Source organism: Pelophylax lessonae (assembly GCF_965119305.1).
Source record: "Pelophylax lessonae genome assembly, chromosome: 2".
In the NCBI taxonomy this organism is placed as follows: Eukaryota; Metazoa; Chordata; class Amphibia; order Anura; family Ranidae; genus Pelophylax; species Pelophylax lessonae.
The window spans coordinates 581,888,447-581,911,438 of record NC_138769.1 but is presented as its reverse complement, the minus strand read 5'-3'; the positions used below and the strand labels follow the sequence as shown (position 1 = coordinate 581,911,438).

The following is a 22,992-nucleotide window of genomic DNA, read 5'->3' as shown; positions in this document are numbered from 1 at the left end:
TGACCCCTATATAACCCCTCCCACACAGGAAGTACCTCAGTTTTGTGGCAAGCAATAAAAGACCCCATAGAAGAGGGGAGGGATCTCTGTTTCCCAGTGATGTACTTCAAGAAATAGATTTTTCAGGTAAGTATGAATTAAAAATAAATTTTTCTTTTCGTACATCATGGGACAAACAGCCATAAATCATAACATATGGGACGTCCTAAAGCAATGCATCTGAGGGGAGGGGGGGACACCAAAAAAATACCACCATCTGACCCTTAACAGAAGGATTACACCGCCGCCTGCAGCACATTGCGGCCAAAAGCAGACTCCTCCTGGGTCCCAACATGCACTCTATAGAAACAAGTGAACGTATGCACCGATGACCAGGTCGCGGCCTTGCAAATCTGAGCCATAGAGGCTTGATGGTGAAGTGCCCAAGAGGTACCTACTCCTCTGATAGAATGTGCCTTTACAGGAAAAGGTGGAACCTTTCCTACTAAACCATACGCCTGGATAATAACCTGGCGAATCCAACAAGAAATCGTAGATTTAGATGCTGCCAATCCCTTTCTGGGGCCTTCTGGCAGTACAAACAAGCTCTCTGTCTTATGAATGTGAGCTGTTTCCTTTAGATAAATCTTAAGTGCACACATTACATCAAGAGAATGCAATAACCTTTCCTCCTCTGGGTGAGGATCTGGAAAAAAAGGTAGTATAAAGTCCTGATTCAAATGAAAGGCGGACACTACCTTGGGCAAAAAATCACCCTATCTTGATAAAATATCAAGAATGGCTCTTTACAAGAAAGAGCTTCTAGTTCCGATACCCTTCTAGCCGAAGTTATGGCAATCAAAAAGACCAGTTTCTCGATCAAAAGAACCAGGGGAACCTACCCCGGAGGTTCAAAAGGCTGTTTTTGCAAAACTTCCAACACCAAATTTAAGTCCCAAGGACACAACGGTGGCCCACAATATTCCCCGGACTAACGATTGAACCAACGAATTGGAAGCAATCGGTTCCTGGAAAAAAAATGATAAAACTGAAATCTGCCCTTTAATCGTGCTCAGGGCTAATTTCATATCTACCCCTGCTTGCAGGAAGGATAGAACTCTCCCAATAATATATGTGCGGGGATGCCATTTCCTTGCTTCACACCAGGGAATGTAGGATTTCCAGACCCTGTAATAAATATTTCTAGAGACTGGCTTCCTGGCGTTTATCAGTGTATGAACTGCGGGGCTAGTCACACCCTGCTCTTCCAAGATTAAGGTTTAATAGCCAAACCGTCAAGTTAAGAGACTGTATAGCAGGGTGGAATATCGGACCTTGAGAAAGCAAGTCCGGACACAGTGGAAGGACCCAGGGCCTGGTCACTGCCAACCTCTTGATTTGTGCATACCAACTCCTCCTTGGCCAAGCCGGAGCTACCAAAATTACTGGTTTCCCCTCCAGCTGGATCCTGCGCAACTAAGGCAATATCAGCTGTACCAGAGGAAAGGCATAGATAGGGAATACTCCTCCCATGGAGTCACCAAAGCATCCACTCCGACTGCGAGTGGATCCCTGGTCCTGGATCCAAATCTCTCCAATTTGTTGTTGAACCTGGATGCCAACAGATCCACGTCTGGAACCCCCCAATGTAGGCAGATCAATTGAAAAAGAAATCTGTCTGCCAGTTCTCTATTCCTTGAATGAACATTGCTGTCAGGCATGACACAACTTCTCTGCCCAGGACAGGATAATATCCACCTCTTTCTGGGCTGATCGACTCCTTGTGCCTCCATGAGGAGGTTGACATAAGCCACAGCTGTGGCATTGTCGGATTGCACCCTGATAGGATGACCCCGAAGTCTGGGCGTCCAGAATTTCAGAGCCCGACTGACTGCATGAATTTCCAAAATGTTAATGGGGAGACGACTCTGTACCCAAGACCATTTCCCCTGGACAGTGGCTTCCTCCAGAAACGCTCCCCAGCCTGAGGCTTAAAGAGGAGGTTTGGGACTTTAAATGAAAGACACGACTAGGCTTGAGGGAAAATAAAAAGAGTAACACATTTATTAATCAATACATACAAATAAAAACATAACATGATGATGTGTTGCATCAGTAGAGTAGGAAGACAGATAAATAATCTAATTTCCAGTATTCATAAAAACAAATAGCAGATTTCCACAATTCCGTAAAAACAGTCTAATAGTAAACATTGATAAACTGCAATGGTCAACAGTATTGGAGTATTAGTTGTAATTGTAACATCATTGAACTTGACGCGTATCGTGGATTAACTATACCACTTCATCAGGAGTAGATGTCTGTTTTGAAAGAAATATGTGTAAGAAATAGCGAATGAGGATTCATGAAACTGGAGGTATGGGGAGAAGGAGGCATAATCCTCCAATCCCCAGAACTTACGTTTCTTTGTGGATATTGGCAGACGTTGGGAGTAAGGCATGGCTTGGATAGTCTCCCACGGGAGCTGAGGGCAGGCAGAGGGCCAAAACACGCCACACACATGGGCGAATGTGGGCTGAAGTGCATGGTTGTGGAGCTTATGTGTATGGCAGCAAAGCATCAGGAATCTGTCAAATTGTAAAAATATATATAGTAATAAATGTATGATTATATATATATATAAAGTCAAGATTATATATGTATCTATATAATGGGGATAATATGGTGCTGCTACCAAGGGTGGGGATGTGAAAGAATATCAAAAAGTGGTAGATGTGACAACGAATAGGAACAAGGGTATGGAAAAAGTATAAATAGATACCCAGGATATCAAGAGTGAAACCAAGAGAATGATCCTGCAGTGTGTTTGAAAGCCCAAGTAGGGAGTATGATAGTGTGCAGAAGCAAAAAGTAGAAGTGGCTGGTGAAAATAATCCAAGGATTGAGAGCCAAGAACAACATACCGAAATAAAACCCAAATAGCAAACACATGTGTCTCGTGTGTGCCGAACCCGCCCCGCACTGTAGTCCCAACGTCACGCTGGTGCATATTGAGGTTACCGCGGAACGGTAAACTCCATAGGCAGACTGGAGCTGGCTGCCTAAATACACTAGAAGTGGAAAACGGAACATCGGCGTAATGGTGTCAACGAGTGACGTCACATGCAGACGCCGGGCGTGGTGCAGATGCACGGCGGCGCCGTCCACCCAATCCCCCACGCCGGAGAGCGGAGGGAGAAAGGGGGGACGCCCGCTATGCATTGCAGCTCCCAGGGGAGACGGCCACCGGCCAGCCAACCCAAATTACCAATTCCTGAGTAAAGCATGTACATAATGCAGGAATAATGAAAGTTTGAATGTATATATGTTTGTATGTCAAAAAAGTGTCTACAATCCCCAGCTAATGCAAGGGAATTGGTATATAGCATATCAATTGGACAGAAATACTGTGAACCAATATGATGCCGAGGTCAAAATGTAACAATGAACCCACTTGCCATAGTCGTGTCTCTCCATTCCTAATCATATGTAAAAAGGGGGGAAGTTTGGGACTTTGAGTGAGACCACACGATGGGATATGTCGTGTGTCTCCATCCTGGTTCAATAGGTATAAAGAAGAGGTTTGGGACTTTAAATGAAAGACACGACTAGGCTTAAGGGAACATAAAAAGAGTAACACATTTATTGATCAATAACATGTTTGTGAGTTGGACTCTATCCCTGGACTCTATCCCTGGTATCACTTATCTACACCCCCATATTTCCTTCATTCCCACTCTTCATTGGTTTTGGCTCCCCAGCCGGAGAGACTGGCATCTGTAGTCACTACCTTCCAGGTCACTGGAATAAAGGATTTCCCCTTCTCCAGATTTCTGGTCAACAACCACCAATTCAGACTCTGCCATACTCTTGGTAGCAGAGATATGGACTTTTTCAGTTCCACGCAGACAAAACGTTGTTCTGCAAGGGTCTGGCATGGAATTGAGCATAGGGAATTGCCTCGAATGTAATTTAATCATGCAAAGATGTTAGACGGATATCTCAGTCTTACTATAGACCGAACCTGACCCTTCAGGTCTGAGACCCTTCTTGCTGGCAAGAATGTCTTTTGCCTGCACTGTGTCAACAAGAAGCCCCAGGTATTCCAGACGCTGAACTGGCTGTAATGCTGACTTTGCTAAGTTCAGTATCCAACCCAGACGTTCCAAAAAATGAACTGTCTGAACAATATTTCGGCTTAGAGCCGACGCAGATCGATCTATCAGTAATAGATCGTCTAGATATCCTATTATAGATATCCCTCGGAACCTTAGAACAGCAAATACTGGAGCTAGGATCTTTGTGAACACTCTTGGAGCTGTGACCAACCCGAAGGGCAGGGCCACAAACTGGAAATTATGGTTTCCAATCGCAAAACGAAGGAACCTTTGATGGGTCTGAAATCTAGGCACATGAAGATATGCATCCTTGATGTATATGGATGCTAGAAATTCCTCTCCCTGCAGGGAGGCTACGACTGAACGAATTGATTCCATGCGGAAAGAACAAACGCTCAGAAACTGATTCGGGATCCAAAATAGGTCTCATATCCCCATTTGGTTTTATGAATAGGTTTGAGTAAAAACCCTTGAACCTTTCGTTTTCTGGAACCTCTGTTATCTGAGCTCTCAGCTGGTCCAATGCCTGAAAGAGAGATCTTTCTTTTAGGGGATCTGTTGGTATACTTGACCTCACAAACCGAGGATGCGGTTACACCTGAAATTCCAGCTTGTATCCCTGTGAAATGGTGGAGACAACCCAGTTGTCTTGAATTAAGTCCACCCATGCCCCTGGGAACTGCAGGAGCCTTTCCCCCCACCCAGGCGAGTGGGGGTGCTCCTTCACTGAAAGGGCATAGGAAAGGAAGACTTGGCTGATCTCTGGGCCAAGGCCTTTTTCTGACCTTGGGTCCGCATGCAGACGGTTGAGGCCGTCACCACTGCCTGGAATTGGAAGCACTGGTATTATGAGAGCTGGGGATCTTAAAGGAAGGACGCCTGCTCTTCCTCTTTACAGGTAGCAACATACTCTTCCCCCCCTGAGATCTTTTGGATAGATTTATCCAGATCAACACCAAAAAGGCATTCTCCCTGAAAGGGGAAGCTAGCCAGTAATTTTTTTACATGGTAATTCCGCAGACCAGCTCTTTAACCAAAGGATTCTGCATATATATGCACTGTCATCAGAGCAAACCATGACATTTGCCTTATGGAGTCTGTAAGAGCATCAACTACGAAACACAAAGTGCGAGGTAGATTTGACAGATCTTCCACAGACTCTCCTTGAGAAGGAACTGTCTTGGCCAGTCTCTTTATGCGGTCTTTCAAAGACTGACACACTCCTATGGCTTCTACTGCTGGTTGTACTGCAGAACCTGCAACCGCAAAGGAGGCTTTCAATAAAGATTCCAACTTTTTATTCGCTGGATCTTTAAAAACCTGGGTATTATCAGGTTAAATTCTTGTTAACCAAAGAAATGGCCACATCCACAGTGGCAGTGGGAATTTTCCATCTCTTAGAAAACGTATCCTCTATAGGATATAACAATGAAAACCTTTTTAGAGGAACAAACCTATCTGGATGATCCCATTCATTATACACTTCTTGCTCCACGAGTGGATGCATAGAAATTGACCGAGGACTCTGAGGAGGGCGCAATGAGCCTAGGGAGGAAAAAGAGGTTTCAGTTGTCTCTAAGGGCGGGAGTTTAAACTCAGCTCAAACCATCCCAGTAAGAGACTGGATAAACAATCTCTGGGATTGAGAGGCTGATAGAGATTGCTCTGGCTCTGACTCCCGGAAGTGGAAATTTCAGCTTGACCTTCTATAGGGTCACCCTCAGCTACATATACTACATCCTCTGCCCAATCCTGAACTGATTCAGGGGGCCACTCAGGAGAGGGGGATCTAACCCGCTTCTTTCCTCCATGTGGTGCTGCAATCATGTCAGCAATCCTACCCTCTAGGCTGGCTAATGCCGATGCCAAAGTCCTTGGTAGTACACGGAGTAGCTACTATGCCTAACAACCATAATGGCTCAGATTGGCTAATTGCCTCTGGCTTATCAGGAGGCGTAGACACAGTGGAAGCATGACTAGGGCCTCCAGGGCCTGACAGTATTATCATCGTGCCCTTTCCAACCGTGCTTCCTCCAGCCCTCTTTTGGACAGACATTGCTTTATAGCAAGACAAACTTGAGGTACTACCTTTAAAGTGTACTCCAGGTCAGTGCCAAGCTTATACAGCCTAATGCACACAAAACTGATTACCTAAGATACAGGACCTATCAGTGCCAGTAACATACACCCACAGTGACTCATGCAACCCTGCTGCTGCTGCTCTGTGTCCCTTTCAGCCTGTGGCAAAGGCTAGTGTGTTGGAAACAGTTCCTTGCAGAACGTGCCCTTTTATGCATGTGCGGCGTGGTGCATAGCGTTCACGTGCACGCCAAATCGCCTTAAAACACGCCCACCACACGGCATACGCCTATACTTAAATGCGAAGATTCCCATGCGCGAATAGGCCTATGCCATAGACACGCGATCCAGCAGAGGCAAACATGCGGACGCTTGTGCGCCAGGGCGAACACAACAAACAAATGGGGGTGAGAGCAGTTTAGGCTGAATCTTGTTTATCACAGCTACTACCTATCAGGTGATCAGCTCAGGGTAAGAAACAGTGTAACAATATGCTTTAAACAAACTTTAAACATACTTTGCATAAACCTGCTACAATGTAAATATAAGCAGAAATACACTTGCCACAAGTCTCTGTAATTTTATTAAAGGAAACAGTGCATAATATATTTACAATTTTGCCATTCTTAACCTTGTAAGGTTTGTGTTTGGTGTGTAAATATTTAAAATGGACTCGCCAATCCTGCCATAGAAAACTGGTATGAGTAAAAATCCAATCTTCACCCTACACGGTGAGCATTGTCTTAGAGACCTTCAAGGACTGGGTCCCCTATAAAAGAGGGGCCACTGCCTTGGACCTGTAGAGCACCCTGCATGGAGCACCTTTGGGGTTTGGTATTCCAAGGGTCCAGATCATAGGGTCCAGCGCTTAAAAAGGACAACGTTACAGGCAAAACCTTGTATCTGCTTCCCGAGGCTTGGGTACCATGCCAAATCTTCTTTCTTCTTTGAAACATAACAAACATGTGGAGCACCTCTCCACAGCGACCTTTACCTTTTAGACAGTGGCGAAAAAACTGAGGTACTTCCTGTGTGGGAGGGGTTATAAAGGGGTTAACAATTCTGATTGGTTGCCAGTGTCCTTCACCTATAGGTGGCTATATAACCCATCTGTTATGATTTATGGCTCTGTGTCCCATGATGTACGAAAAGAAAAAATATTTTAAGGAACAGAGCATGGATTCATGAAAGACAGATGTCAAACAAACCTGATTTCTTTTTATGAGGAGTTAAGTAAAACTTTGGACGTGGCTGTGGATGTAGTATAGTTGGATTTTGCAAAAGCAGTTGACACACTTCCCCACACACGGCTAATGCGCAAGGTAAAGTCTACAGGCTTGGAAAGATCAGTTTGTAAATGGATAGAAAACTGGCTAAAAAGAATTCAGAGAGTAGTGGTTAATGATTCTTATTCAGAATGGTCTAAAGTTATCAGTGGTGTACCCCAAGGCTCAGTGTTGGGACCCTTACTTTTTAATATCTTTATAAATGATATAGGGTCTGGGATTAAAAGTACATTTTCATTCTCGGCAGATGACACTAAGCTATGTAGTGGAATAACGTCCTTACAGGATGTCTCCAACTTACAAGCCAACCTCAATGCACTGTTTAATTGGGCAACTATGTGTCAAATGAGGTTTAATGTTGATGATTGTAAAGTTATGCACTTAGGGGCAAAGATTATGCATGCATCATACATACTAGGGGGAGTACAACTGAGGAAATCCATAATGGAGAAGGATCTGGGTGTTCTGGTAGATCATAATCTTAATAATAGCATGCAGTGCCAAGCTGTGGTTTCCAAACCAAGCAAAGTCCTTTCTTGTATTAACAGAGGCATGAACTCCAGAGAGAGAGAGATATCATTTTGCCCCTCTAAAAATCATTAGTAAGACCTCATCTGGAATATGCAGTTCAGTTTTGGGCACCAGTACTCAGAAAGGATAGAAGGGCAACCAAACTGATGAGAGCCATGGAGGAGCCCAGCTATGAGGACAACTTGGTGTGGAGTAATTCATTTTAAGATCATCACAGAGGACAAGGAGGCACTCTTTACCTCTAGAGGAAAAAAGATTTTGTCTCCAAATACGGAAAGGCTTCTTCACAGTAAGAGCTGTGAAAATGTGGAATAGACTCTCTCCAGAGCTAGTTCTGGCCAGCTCAGTAAATTTTATATGAATAAAACTGGCACACGAAAAGCCTTCTTCCAGGTAAAATTCTTTATTCCAACATGATTTGCGGTGACATGACAATAGCTGACGCGTTTCGGCTTTATGCCTTCCTCATAGCATGCTATGAGGAAGGCGTAAAGCTGAAACGCATCAGAATTTGTCATGTTGTTGTCACTGCTCTCCATGTTGGAATAGAGAATTTTACCTGGAAGAAGCCTTTTCGCGTGGCGGCTTTATTCATATAACATTTGGTTTGGACGTTCAGCCTGAGCACAGACACTTAGCTCTTTATCTTCCACAGTGCGGTGGAGCTAGGGTGAGTTATTGTTTCAGCGCAGTAGATTGCTTTAAAAAAAGGCCTGGATTATTTCCTAGGTGTCTAGGTGTACATAATATAACTGGGTACTAATAATTATAGGTAAAGTTGATTCAATCCAGGGAATATCCGACTGCCTCTCGGGGGATCAGGAAGGAATTTTTTCTCCTGCTGTAGCAAATTGGATCAAGCTTTTCTGGGGTTTTTCGCCTTCCTCTGGATCAACTGTGGGTATAGGATTGTGTATATGGGATTGCATGGTTGTGTTTTCTTTTTTTTTGGTTTAGCTAAATGGCCCATTTTTTTTTTTCAACCTATGTATGGAACTATTTAGCAACAGCAATGCGACTAGACAGGGATGCCCGTAGTCCCCTTTGCTATTCTCCCTGGTGTTAGAGTCCCTCTTGAGGAAGATCAGACAGAACAGTGATATTAAAGGGTTTTGCATTGGTTTGAGAGAACATATGTTGTCAGCTTATGCTGATGACCTTTTATTTTATATCTCTCAACCCCTCACTACATTACCCATCTTAATGTCTGAATTACAACTGTATGGGAATTTGTCCAATCTTTGGATTAATTACTGTAAATCTGAAATTCTTACAGTGACAATCCCGCCAGATCTGATTTCACTGTTTACTTGGAAAACACCCACACTCTCCTACTTAGCCACACATATTTCTCCAGATCTTAAACTGCTGTATACCTCTAACTTCGACACACTTCTACAGGCTATAGAAAGAGACCTGAAAACTTGGCAGAACATTATGCTAAGGTGGTTAGGACATACAAAAGTAATTAAAATGACCATTCTGCCCAGAATCCTCTATTTGCTCTTCACAATTGTCTATTAGGTTACCCCACTTATTTTTTTAAAAATCTGCAGGTTATTCACAATATTTATTAAGCAGGGGATACAACCTAGACTGGCATACTCCTTGCTTTGTAGACATAAGGAAGAAGATGTTCTCCTTTATTACAAGGCAATGACAATGGTCCAAATCCTCAATTGGCGCCACAATGTGAAAGATAAAATCTGGGTCACCCTTGAGAAATCCCTTGCGAGCTGAAACTTAGCGAGGGCATCATGGGTACTGAAAGCTGCCAGAGGTTTATCCCAGTATTGTCTCCATTTACCCTAGCCATCCTCCAGGTTTGACACCAGGTGAATAGAGAGGGCGACATATCTCCAATTACTTCCCCCTTAGCACCGCTGGGAGGGTTACCTTGGATTTCCCCTAAGTAAAGATATCAAGTTTTTTAAGACATGGTGCAGGGATGGTGACACTAAATGTTCCAAACTGGCACCATCAGGTCACCTTTTGGCTTTGGAGAGCCTTAGACAAGCTTACGGTAGTTTTCCTATCGACACTTGGCGTCATGGGCAATTGGCTTTTTGCGGAAATTGCATCCAAAATTGAGATCTGTAGACAACCTATCGGCCTTTGAAACCATATGTGTATTTAAAGGGAACCTACAACACCTTTGATCACAAACCTATAGCTTACTCCTTTCCCACCATTCCCGAACACCACCTTATTTTGTGCGTGAATGGGAAGTGGAATTGCGACTGAACTTCACGCCCACTCAGTTGCAAAAAATCACATGTATCATCCATTAGCTCGAAGACCCAAGAGTCTAGTTACACATTTTTCTCCCACTGGTATAAGCCTCCTTTAAGGTTGGCCAAAATCTTTCCTGGTGCAGATCCTAGGTGTCGGCGAGGTTGGTTGTACCCAGGAGGGCACATTAATGCAAAGATTTAAACATTTTGGAAGGACATATTTCCTTGGATTCAGAAAAACACACCTAAAGTATTATTAAACCCAGAACCTGTATTCACTATATCTGGTCTCCCACAGTACACAGAACATGGAAATGCAATTATTTTAGTAAATTTAAATGGATAAATACTTCAGCAGTATATAGCAGCCTTGTCACTTGTATCAGTTCCTAGTAAAGCTTGTAGGAGTTTTCATTCTCCCCGACCCTCTTTCTGGACAGTGTTGATTGGCCCTTTACTGATCACATGCACTCTCCAAAGAAAAAAAAAACTCTCTAGCAATACACACCAAACTGAGCATGTGCAGCCTGTCCCCTGGCTCTGTATATATCAGGTTATTTTTTTGGAGACCGTGAAAGGAGGAGGATCAGAGGGACATGATCAAACAGCCTTTATACACAATGCAAAGGATTAATTCCTTAGGTTCCACAGTGAGTATAGCAAGCATGCTTTACTGCATATACACACTTATTTTACTGTTGTGGGTTTAGTAAAACTTTGTCAATACAATCTCAAACCAGGGAAGCGCATGCCCGTGCTCTGGGATGGCAGGTCGGCCAACCCAGATAACTTTCAAGGGGTTGCTGAGCAGATCAGAATTCACCAACAGCGCTGGGAGCAGGAGCCGATGCTTCCTCTAAAGCACCGACTCCTGTCTCAGGTGGAGTGATACTTCACCTGGGACCTTTCTAGGAGCATTGAGAGCGATGCCAGTAGAAGTTGGAAAAGGAATATATCTTTGAAAATTGGCATATAAGCACCTATAAAAGGGTTATTAGGCTGCTTTCACACTGATCCCCAGGTGCAGCACAGTGCACTTGCGGGTTTCCTGCGGGTTAGCTGCACTGAGCCAACGACTTCTATTATATTCTGCGGGTTTGGTGCACTTTCTGAAAAGTGCATCAAAAGTCTTGAATGCTGGAGTTTTGGTGCACTTTCAGAAAGTACACCACACCCGCAAGATGTTATAGAAGTCTATGGCTTAGTGCAGCTAACCCACAGGAAAGCCGTAGGTGCACAAAGCTGCACCAGCAGTGCAGGTAAAATGCAGCGCATCAGTGTGATAGTCTTATAGGAGGCTCAGGACAGTAAGGGCTTGTTTACATTTGAATTTTGGGGGTGGTAACATCCTGTGGTTCATTGTAGCTCACAACAGGTTACCAAATCACTTGTGTCCCTTGATATTCAAAAGGTTGAGCACCCTGGCTTAAATCAATGGGCTTAATTTACTAAAAGCAAATCGACTTTTTACTTTGCAGGGAATTTTCCGCAGAACTTATTGTTGACTTCCATCATCAAATCATATGCAAGCAAACCTGTTGTTTTTTATTTTCTTTGCAAAGTGACATTTCATCACATTTACTAAGCTCTGGGGAAAATTCCCTTAAGAAATGAACAGCTATTTGCCTTTAGTAAATCAACCCAAATGTGTCAAGTCAGCTGTATAATACACAGTATCTCACAAATGTGAGTACATCCCTCACATTTTTGTAAATATTTTATTATATCTTTTCATGTGACAACACTGAAGAAATTACACTTTGCTACAATGTAAAATAGTGAGCGTACAGCTTGTATAACAGTGTAAATTGCAGTCCCCACAAAATAACTCATCACACAGCCAATAATGTCTAAACTGCTGGCAACAAAAGGGAGTGCACTCCTAAAAGAAAAAGGCCAAATTGGGCCCAATTAGCAAATTTCCTTCCCTGGTGTCATGTGACTCGTTAGTGTTACAAGGTTTCAGGTGTAAATGGGGAGCAGGTGTGTTACATTTGGTGTTATCGCTCTCCCTCTCTCATACTGGTCACAGGAAGTTCAAAACATGGCACCTCATGGCAAAGAACTCTCTGAGGATCTAAAAAAAAGAATTGATGCTCTACATAAAGATAGCCTAGGCCGGTGATGACGAACCTTGGCACCCTAGATGTTTTGGAACTACATTTCCCATAATGCGCAACTACACTGCAGAGTGCATGAGCATCATGGAAAATGTAGATCCAAAACATCTGGGGTGCCAAGGTTCGCCATCACTGGCATAGGCTATAAGAAGTTTGCCAAGACCCTGAAACTGAGCTGCAGCACAGTGGCCAAGATCATGCAGCGGTTTAACGGGACAGGTTCCATTTAGAACAGGCCTCACCATGGTCGACCAAGGAGGTTGAGTGCACAAGCTCAGAGTCATATCCAGAGTTTGTCTTTGGGAAATAGACATATGAGTGCTGCCAGCATTGCTGCAGATGTTGAAGGGGTGGGGGGTCAGTCTGTCAGTGCTCAGACCATACGCTGCACACTGCATCAAATTGATCTGCGTGGCTGTCGTCTCAGAAGGAAGTCTCTTCTAAAGATGATGCACAAGAAAGCCTGCAAACAGTTTGCTAAAGACAAGCAGACTAAGGACATGGATTACTGCAATTGTGTCCTGTGGTCTAATGAGACCAAGATAAACGTATTTGGTTTAGATGGTGTCAAGCGTGTGTGGCAGCAACCAGGTGAGAAGTAGACAAGTGTGTCTTGCCTACAGTCAAGCATGGTGGTGGGAGTGTCCTGGTCGGGAGCTGAATGAGTGCTGCCAGCACTGGGGAGCTACAGTTCACTGAGGGAACCATAAATGTCAACATGTACTGTGACATACTGAAGCAGAACATGATCCCCTCCCTTCAGAGACTGGGCCACAGGGCAGTATTCCAACATAACGACCCCAAACATACCTCCAAGATGATCACTGCCTTGCTAAAGAAGCTGAGGGTAAAGGTGATGGACTGGTCAAGCATGTCTCCAGACCTAAACCCTATTGAGCATCTGTGGGCCTTCCTCAAACTGAAGGTGGAGGAGCGCAAGGTCTCTAACATCCACCAGCTCTGTGATGTCATCGTGGAAGAGGACTCCAGTGGCAACCTGTGAAGCTCTGGTAAACTCCATGCCCACGAGGGTAAAGGCAGTGCTGGAAAATAATGGTGGCCACACAAAATATTGTCACTTTGGGCCCAATTTGGACATTTTCACTTATGGGTGTACTCACTTTTGTTGCCAGCAGGTTAGACATTAATGGCTGAGTGTTGAGTTATTTTGAAGGGACAGCAAATTTACACTGTTATACAAGCTGTACACTCACTACTTTACATTGTAGCAAAGTGCAATTTCTTCAGTGTTGTCACATGAAAAGATATAATAAAATATTTACAAAAATGTGAGGGGTGTACTCACTTTTGTGAGATACTGTATATATATATCATATTGTCATTTTGGAAGGTGAAATAGAAACGGGAAGAGTTGGAAAAATGTAGTGAAATTTCCTGTGAGGTGGCTTCCTACTGAGTGGCAGTGATAGAGATAGGTCTCTCTGTAATGTGGAATGTCATATAGAGCACATGTTAAAATGCCTTCCCATAAATCTGTGATGTTTTACTGTTTTACAAGCTTCCTGTACCGCTTGTGGATATAAATGGTGTAAGTACAATCATAGAAAACTCTCTTCTGGTATTACTCCATGTTATGTGCATACATGTATCGTGCCATCTGGTCAGTTTTTTTGTTAAAAAGGATAAAAATAATGAAAATAACATATTCATAGTAACAACAATAAATAGGACAATTGCCGAGGGCAATAGTCATTGTTATCAATATTTCGAATACATTTCATTTTCCTGCTGAGTTTCCTTGTCCCATCTGGAGAACCATGGGGGAGATTTATTTGAACAAGCTGAGGTTAGAAGCTGATTGGTTACTATGCACACCTGCACTAGATTCTGTGTGCTGCAGTTTTAGTAAGTCTCCCCCATAAAGTCTTATATGCCCACAATTAAATCTTTAGAAAAGGTGAATCTGAATACTCTGTTGTTTGAAATTCTTTTTTTTTTTCAGTAAACCTGAATTGAATCCTACATAAAAAAAAAAATATTTTAGGGCCAGTTCACACCAGGAATGCACAGAAACGCAGCACACATGCCTATGTAATTCTTGCTCCTTCCCATTGTCCTGCCATTTATTTTAATGGGCTGACATTTCACCAGAATGCGGAGAAAGTAGTGCATACACTACTTTTAGAAAACGTGCTGTACTAAATTGGACGGTACTGCGCTACCATGCAGTTTGATGCCCGCGAGCACACTGCATCTGCGTTTGGCGTGCCATTAACATTGCATTGGCACCTGCAGCAGATTGCAACAAAGGCAGTGCTTTTTTTTTTTAGTGCTGTGCGGGAAACGCGCATGGAACGTTCCTTTATTGTTGTACCGTCTTCTGGTGTGAACCAGCTCTACGGGCTCTTTCACACAGGCGGACTGTTCAGATCCGCCTGTCCGTTTTTTTGGCGGATCTGAACGGTCCCCCTATGCATCCCTATGGGGCATCGGATGTCAGCGGAGACATGTCCGCTGACATCCGATCTGTCAAATCTCCGTTTCCCATCCGATTCCCCCATAGATATGTATGGGGAACTGACAGTTGTGTCTCCACACACACAGCACAGAGACACACCTGTCATCCTCCTGCTTAGCTGGGGATCGGCGGATTGATCCCCCGCTGAGATAAACTGAGTCCGTCCTACGGACGGACAGTGTGAAAGGGGCCTTAAAGTACAGTTCTTCAGTTGCGAAAATTCAGAACATTGTTTCCAGGAAAAAGCTACCAAATCCTTAGAAGGGCAATTAGGAACACACAGAGAAACCGCTCAGGCAATTTGGAACTTCACAGCCAGCCTTGGGTGCAGGACCTCGGATCGCCACCGCAGACAGGATACAAGAGAAATGGCCGCACACCAGGCAATAGCTCACAATGAAAGACTTTATTGAACAAGGATGCAAGGTACAGCAAAATGGATAGTAGACATGTTTCACACGACTCACAACATGCTGTACCTTGCATCCTTGTTAAATAAAGTCTTTCATTGTGAGCTATTGCCTGGTGTGTGGCCATTTCTCTTGTATCCAATTTGGAACACCACAGGCTTAAAACAGAACTAAACCCTCCTTAGAATCTCTGCCTCTGTTTGATCTGCAGTGCTTTAGGCCCCTTTCACATGAGTTTTCTGATCTGATCCCCTTGTAAGTTTTTCAGGCGGACCTGATCGGATGCTCCATGCAGCCCTATGGAGCAGCGGATGTCAGCGTAGACATCTCTGCTGACACCCGCTGCTATCAGATCCGATCCTGTCCGTGAAATCCAGATGGATGGAAACCCTATTTTTCATCCATCTGGAGGATCGGATAGGATAGGATCAGATGAGAAGGGACAGGCGGTGCATTCTCATTCGATTCCCCCATAGAGGAGAGTGGGGATCTGACAGCTCCATCTCCACACACAGAGCGAAGACGGAGCTGTCATCCGCCTGCTCAGCTGGGATCGGCGGATTGATCCCCCGCTGAGCAGAAAGGACTCCGTCCGGCGCACTGCCCATGTAAAAGGAGCCTTAAACTATAATACTATTGACTGAAACTTTTTCTTCTTCCCACATGGATTTTAAAACTTTATTTTAACTGTCAGTAAAAGTGATCAGCCAAATGATTAACATGATTGTTCCTACATAAATCTTCCATGCCATTGTTACCCATTTTTATGGCTGATACAGTTCATTTTATTTTATAAAAGTAAAAGACCCAACTAAAGCTAGCCATACGTGCTACATTTCTGTATAGTTTGCTTTAAATGTACACACAATGATCTGATGTAAGGACCTACCCAATTGGATTATAATTAGATTGAATTTCTTACTCAGATTGTAACATTTGGCCAAGATGCTTTCTATTAATTTAGATTTCATAAAAAGCTTCTCCTGTGCTCCTCCGAAATTTTGTTTTATTTTGGTAAAAGGATCTGACTTTTCCTGATTCATAGCAAAGCTCTGTCCACTGCCATCCCTCTGTCCAATGAGAGTATTCTTACAGGATCTTCCAGTTTTTAGCTTTATATTTTCGACATATATGGCAACTGTTTGGTGATATCTGGTTTGCAGTTTATTTCTTCCTGACATTACTCTCTTCTTGCTCTGTTGCAGTACAATCTTGGGCTGACCAACTATCCAGAGCTTTTTCTCTTACACAATATGGAGAAAGAAGACATCTCACCTTCCCGATGATGTTGGATCACATGGCACAACACCGAATATCCCTTCTAGACACCCCATCTAGAACTACTCAGGAGTTTAGAGGTGCCATGCTTTTAGTACCAAATACCAAATGAAATTTGCAAGCTTTGTAGCCGGTGAAGTAGAGCAAATAATTGTAAATGTTACTATGTAATACATTATACTTGTTTACCATACCCTTATATTAACGTAGTCAATTTGGAAAAAGACCATTGAAAAGTTGAAATGTATCATCTGAAAAAGTCCATGGATTTCAACCATTAGACAAATAACTACTAAAGAATTCAAAACTTGCATACACAGAACTTCGAGCCCATAGTTGATCCAGAAGAAGGCGAAAAAATAAGCATGGTCCTTTACCAGGAGAAAAACTCCTTCCTGATTCCCTAAAGCAATTGGATATTCTATGGATCAACAATCTATGGTGTCATCCTCGGTCATTCATGATTTCATATTCATATCCAATATTTTCCACATATGTGAATTTTGCTGACTTTTATAGATTTTACAAAGTTTTGTTTCAGTTTGCTCACAATTTTCCATACTTCCAAGGACACATTTTTACCTAATGTTAAACAATATTTCAGGATGTGGGATTAACCATTATCTTATAACTTTATAGGAAACTGTAATTTATGGACACGGTAAAAGCAGATATCATTTTAATCCAGTTTACTGATGCCTTAAAAGACAACAGCATTTTAGGGAAAGTTTACTAAATGAGTTATTTAAAACTGGCTCAGCAAACCTGTGTTCATATATGTCAAATCAGTGGAGAGCATTTGTTAAAAAGAAAAAAAACTGCTGCTGAACCTATTATTTTATTGGTGACTATTTATAAGGATCAAAAATATTGTTGAATTCGATATAATTTTATGTGTCTTATGGAAAAGACTGGTATGTATTTGTTTTTTTTTTTATAATTTTCATATACTACTGGTTTATGTCAGCAACATATCCAGAGGTAAAGATGTTGATCTCTAGGGAAATTTATATTTATTAGAAGATAATTCATGTAATTTTACTGCTGTATCATTGCATAATGCATATTTTGGAATACTTTTATTTGCTGATTTTAAGCGCTTTATTGTGGGTTTTATGAGTTTTAAAATAATGCTGCTAGCCCCATTCATAAAAAATGAATTGTGTCATATTGCTAAAATGTCATCATGACACTATTCTCTGCTGTTAGTGCCTTTTATTGATTTTACAAGTGTTTTTACATAGTCTTATTCCAATACAGTCCCACTTTATGTGACAATGGTCATTTGGGCTGATTTTTCCATTTTCTTTTTAGTATAAATACCTATCAGCCATAACATTATGACCACCCACCGTGTGTGTGTGTATATATATATATATATATACACACACACACTGCCTATGTTTATTGAATGCATGTTTGTGATGGAATAATTGGTGTGGCCTAAAGTTAATAGGAAGGAATCCAGTTATATAGTCAAAATTAGCCAAGGGAAATTTTACTTTGTAACAAAAAAAAATCTCCCTTACCAAAAATGAAGGGCAAGTGACATGAAAAACTGCAGAAAAAAAATTAAAGTCATATTTTGTCCATGTTTCTCGTTGAAGTGACCATAGCCTGGTGGATTTTTAGCAAGTACAGTCTACAAGGCATTTGCCAAGCCTCCAACAATTTCCAGGCTGCTGTGATGTGAAAATGTAGGTTTTTTAAATATTTTGAGAGTTAAACTTTGACATGCCACAACTGTAAAATGTGGTCTTGCCATAAAGATTTCAGTTAAGCTGGCCAAATACTCTACACATTTGGGCCGATTCTTGATGAGCTTGCCGAAATTCACTCAGTAAGTAGCCCTGTTGCCACCCTCCCGCTCTACATCCTTTGATAAAAAAAATTGAAGAGCCAGGCAGAAAATTGTTGGCTCCATTCAGATGCATTCACTGTTGGGGTATTTTGACAGTTGTCAGAATACAAAAGCCAGAGTGGAGGATTAATCTACACTGTATATATTATTTGCTTCATGGCCAGCTTGAGACATGAGGTGGTTAAAAAAATAATTTGGTTACATTATTCAGGGGAGAGAAGAGAAACTGAGTGTGACTCACTAAGGGCTCTTTCACACGGGCGATCCGATCAGATCCGCCTGTCAGTTTTTTAGGCGGATCTGATCCTCCATGCAGCTCTATGGGGCAGCGGATGTCAGCGGAGACACCTCCGCTGACACCCGCTGCCATCCGTATCCGATCCTGTCCGTGAAATCCGGACGGATGGAAACCCTATTTTTCCATCCGTTCAGGGAACGGATCGGATGAGAGCAGACAGGCGGTCCGCTCTCATCCGATCCCCCATAGAGAGCAGCGTGGGCTGTGACACCTCCCTCTCCGCACTGCAAGCGGAGACGGAGCTGTCATCCGCCGGCTCAGCGGGGATCGCGGATCGATCCCCGCTGAGCAGCACGGATCCGCCTACGGAGGCGGACCGTGTGAAAGAGCCCTAACTGGAAAAGCAGTCTAGTTACTGTTATCTTATAAGCTAAAGTGAATGTCTGGGCACGTAAAGTGTATGTTTACCCACGTAAAAGTGCCAGCTGATCTACTAGAAATAGTGTTCTGGTAACTTCTTGTTTGGATTGACAACACTGCTCCTAGGGTCCTGTGCATGCCTGGATGAGTGCATTGGGCCCATTAGAAATGAGTGGGCACACATATAAATGCATGAACAAGGCATCCATGCAATATGAAAATACATATGAAACCGCACAAATGTCTTTGGTCTTCTGTTTAGCTCATCTGTATTTACATGTGTTTCCTTTTGGTTAGGAGGTGGAACGTCTCTTTTTCTTTCAGTACATAGATTAAAATGTTCCTATTTTTGTTATAAATGTTAAATTGTAACATTTTTAAAATACATCAACGTTCATGTTATATCAAATGTGATGGATTACTATAAAAATATGTTTAGGCTTATTCTTTTCCACTCTATGCTGGAGGAGAGCTATTAAGGTCAATCAGCATTGAGTTTTCTGGTCTGTATTGTACTGTGCATAGACAGGACATATTCATATAATTATTTGCTGGTCTATTACATTTCAGTAAAAAAAAAACTTTATTTAGAAAACATAGTTAATATTAACATGCCATTTTAGCAGACCTAAGGTGCTTTGCTGTTTAATGAGTAAGGGCCATAGAAGCTTTATCCCTCTCTACAGATGGAGAGCTGCAATAGAGTTCTTGTACATTAACACCACTCGAGAGTTTATGTGGAAAATAAAAAAAAAGTATTATTTGGCTTATATTTACAAGGTAATACTACAGAACCTTCCTTTTATTTATGCTTTAGGTAACCAAACATGAAGCCTAAATTTCAACAATATGATTTCTTTTTGAGACCTTGTACGAAAGCCACCAAGAGTAAATAATAACTACAGTGACACCAATGGATTGGTCAAAAACCTCCAGTATGGTGTAACAACTTTCTAGATTGTTTTCTCTCTAGTTAGTTTGCTGTTGATCACATAACATTGCATAAAGAAAAAAACAAAGTTTTATCAGCTTTAATGTGCCTATAGACATTAGGTAACACTGTATATTATGAAAATGTTTTTTATGCTAAATAATGATATGTTACTTTTATAAAAAAAAAAATAAATTGAATAAATACAGTTGTGCTTATCAGTTTTCATACCCTGGAAGAATTTATGATTTCTTGGTCATTTTGCCGAGACTATGAATGATAACAAAAGCTTTTCTTTTCACTCATGGTTGGTGTTTGGCTGAAGCCATTTATTATCAATCAACTGTGTTTACTCTTTTTAAATCATAATAACAGAAACTACCCAAATTACCCTGATCAAAGGTTTACATACCCCAATTCTTAATACCATGTATTGCCCCCTTTAACATCAATGACAGATTGAAGTCTCTTGTGGTATTTGTGGATAAGGGCTCTTTATCTTCTCAAATGGTAAAGCTGCCCATTCTATACAGCGATTTATGGCATTCACGACATTCCCAACGCGTTTCCTCTAATAAGACATCATCATAGGAAGCTGCCATAATGAACTACACCCTCCAGTGCTTATATATATATATACCCTTAATTAAGTGGACATTCAATCCAGCTGTAGGTGCACACCACCACCCCCTCCAAGATGGTACCGGTGTGCACCTCAAGCCTCACTTTCAATTATGAAGAACTTTAATGCATATAGGGTCACCACAACAAAAGGATAATAATACCCATATAATCAGAAAATCACCTCCTGAAAGTTTAAATATTTATCTAGATCAGACACAGTATTAATACTAGTCCCTGTTTTTAGATAAACTACACCGGTTTATTCTATGAGGCCCCGGCATTTAACCAAGCCTCGATTTCCGGTTTAGAAATGAGGCTTGGTTAAATGCTGGGGCCTCATAGAATAAACCGGTGTAGTTTATCTAAAAACAGGGACTAGTATTATTAATACTGTGTCTGATCTAGATTAATATTTGAACTTTCAGGAGGTGATTTTCTGATTATATGGGTATTAATATCCTATTGTTGTGGTGACCCTGTATGCATTAAAGTTCTCCATAAATGAAAGTGAGACTTGAGGTGCACGCTGGCGCCATCTTGGAGGGGGTGGTGGTGGTGTGCACCTACAGCTGAATTGAATGTCCACTTAAATAAGGGTATATATATATATATATATATATATATATATATATATATATATATATATAGAAAGCACTGGATGTGGTAGTTCATTATGGCAGCTTCCTATGATGATGTCTTATTAGAGGAAACGCGTTAGAATTGTCGTGAATGCCATCAATCTCTGTATATTTCCCTGCTCATTTGCATTGGATACTTGTAAGTGTGTCTGACTTTTTATGCAAAGTTTTAGCAGTTTTACACTATGTCGACTTTGTCTGGCTTGTTCCTCCATGTATCACTGTGGGAGACCTGCAAGTTCCTACATGAGACGCTCTGGCCACCTCTTCTTAACATCGAGGGTTCCAGCCACCACTTGGGCATTATACCATCTACCAGCTTGTATGGCCCACATACTATAAGGTATTCTGGGTCCATACACTCCGGTGAGCGCATCCACTTTCTACACTTGGTGTGGGGATTTTACACAATTTTTCTTCACTTATGAATTTGAAACACTACTTCATTTTTGCATACCCTTTGGACTCACTTATGAACTTTTATTCATTGGTTATATGAATTTATATTTATTCATACATTTGTTTACTGATTTAGCGCTGCACTTTTACGTTTTAATAAATGGCTTCAGCCAAACACCATGAGTGAAAGAAAAGTTTCGGTGTTATCATTCATGTTCTCGGAAAAATGGCCAAGAAATCATAAATTCTGTCAGGGTATGTAAAGTTATGAGCACAACTGTACCTGAAGGGCTGGACTTAAAACACAGTTATCTCTGTTTCTGTTCAGACAAAAAATATCCCCATTTTTAGCACAAAAAGCTGAACTTTAGCAAAAACACAAGGAAGGCAGTTAGATGCTCCCATGCAGAATCATGTCTATTATATCTATGTTAACAAAAAGTGTGTATGTTGTGGAGCTATGGAACAATAAACAAAAAAAAAAAATGATGGTGTTATTTTAAAGATGTTTTCTACCTAAGGTATTTTTTGTTATATTGGTAAGAGGCACCCAGCAGGAGTTCCCAGTGGAACCCCCCATAGCCTTACTTCTAAACAAATAGTAACATGTCTTCTTCCAGACTGTTTCTGCTGCTACAGTTAAAGTCAATGGGTGCATCTGACCAGTACTAGTAAAAATGTTTTAGGTGTGGAGCCTCTTTAACTCTTCAGAATTACTATGTGATGTTTCGGCAGTCATGTTTGATATTATCCAAGTTGTATTAAAAACGTGGCCAAGTAATGCCTTAAGCAAGAACTATGCTTATTAGGCAATGTCTGTTAACGAATTGGGTAAATGTAATGTCTGTAGAAATTGTAGATTATTTAGGAGGTCATGTATGTCAAGCTGTCCAGTTTACACCAGATCGGTGACCCCACCCTTTCCTTTTTCTTTATCCTCCCCAGTTTTTCGGACTGCCTTTATAGTGTCACTGTGGGTGGACATTGTAGTCTTTGTGAAACATGCAAATAATATACTTCAGAATCTGAAGAGAATTAAATACAATACAAATGCAATAATTGTGTATATTGTTGTAATCAGTGGAAAAAACTATACACACACATGCATTTCATAAAACTAGAATGTCATCAAAGAAGTTGATTTCAGTAATTTAATTCAAAAAGGGAAACTCGTATATTTTATATAGATGTGTTACAACACAGAGTGATATCTTTCAACTATTTCTTTTTAATTTTATGGTTATGGCTTACAGCTAGTGAAACCCCAAAATTCAGTATCTCAGAAAATTATTACATAAGACCAATAAAAAAAAAAAAAAAAAAGATTTTTAATACAGAAATGTCTTACGGAAAATTATGTCCATGTA

General features: G+C 41.5%; 1 protein-coding gene across 2 annotated transcripts in view; it reads left to right on the top strand.

The window, feature by feature from the left end:
• Nucleotides 1-16,731, top strand: part of SLC11A2 (solute carrier family 11 member 2) — a gene marked incomplete at its 5' end in the record, with an annotated part of 193,255 nt that extends 176,524 nt beyond the window's left edge. For both annotated transcript variants that reach the window (XM_082246595.1, XM_082246596.1), the window contains one exon: nucleotides 16,442-16,731. In XM_082246595.1, the coding sequence (XP_082102721.1) occupies nucleotides 16,442-16,522 (81 nt within the window). In that variant the 3' untranslated portion in view covers nucleotides 16,523-16,731. The remainder of the gene's footprint in view (nucleotides 1-16,441) is intronic.
• Between the last annotated feature and the right edge of the window lie 6,261 nt (nucleotides 16,732-22,992).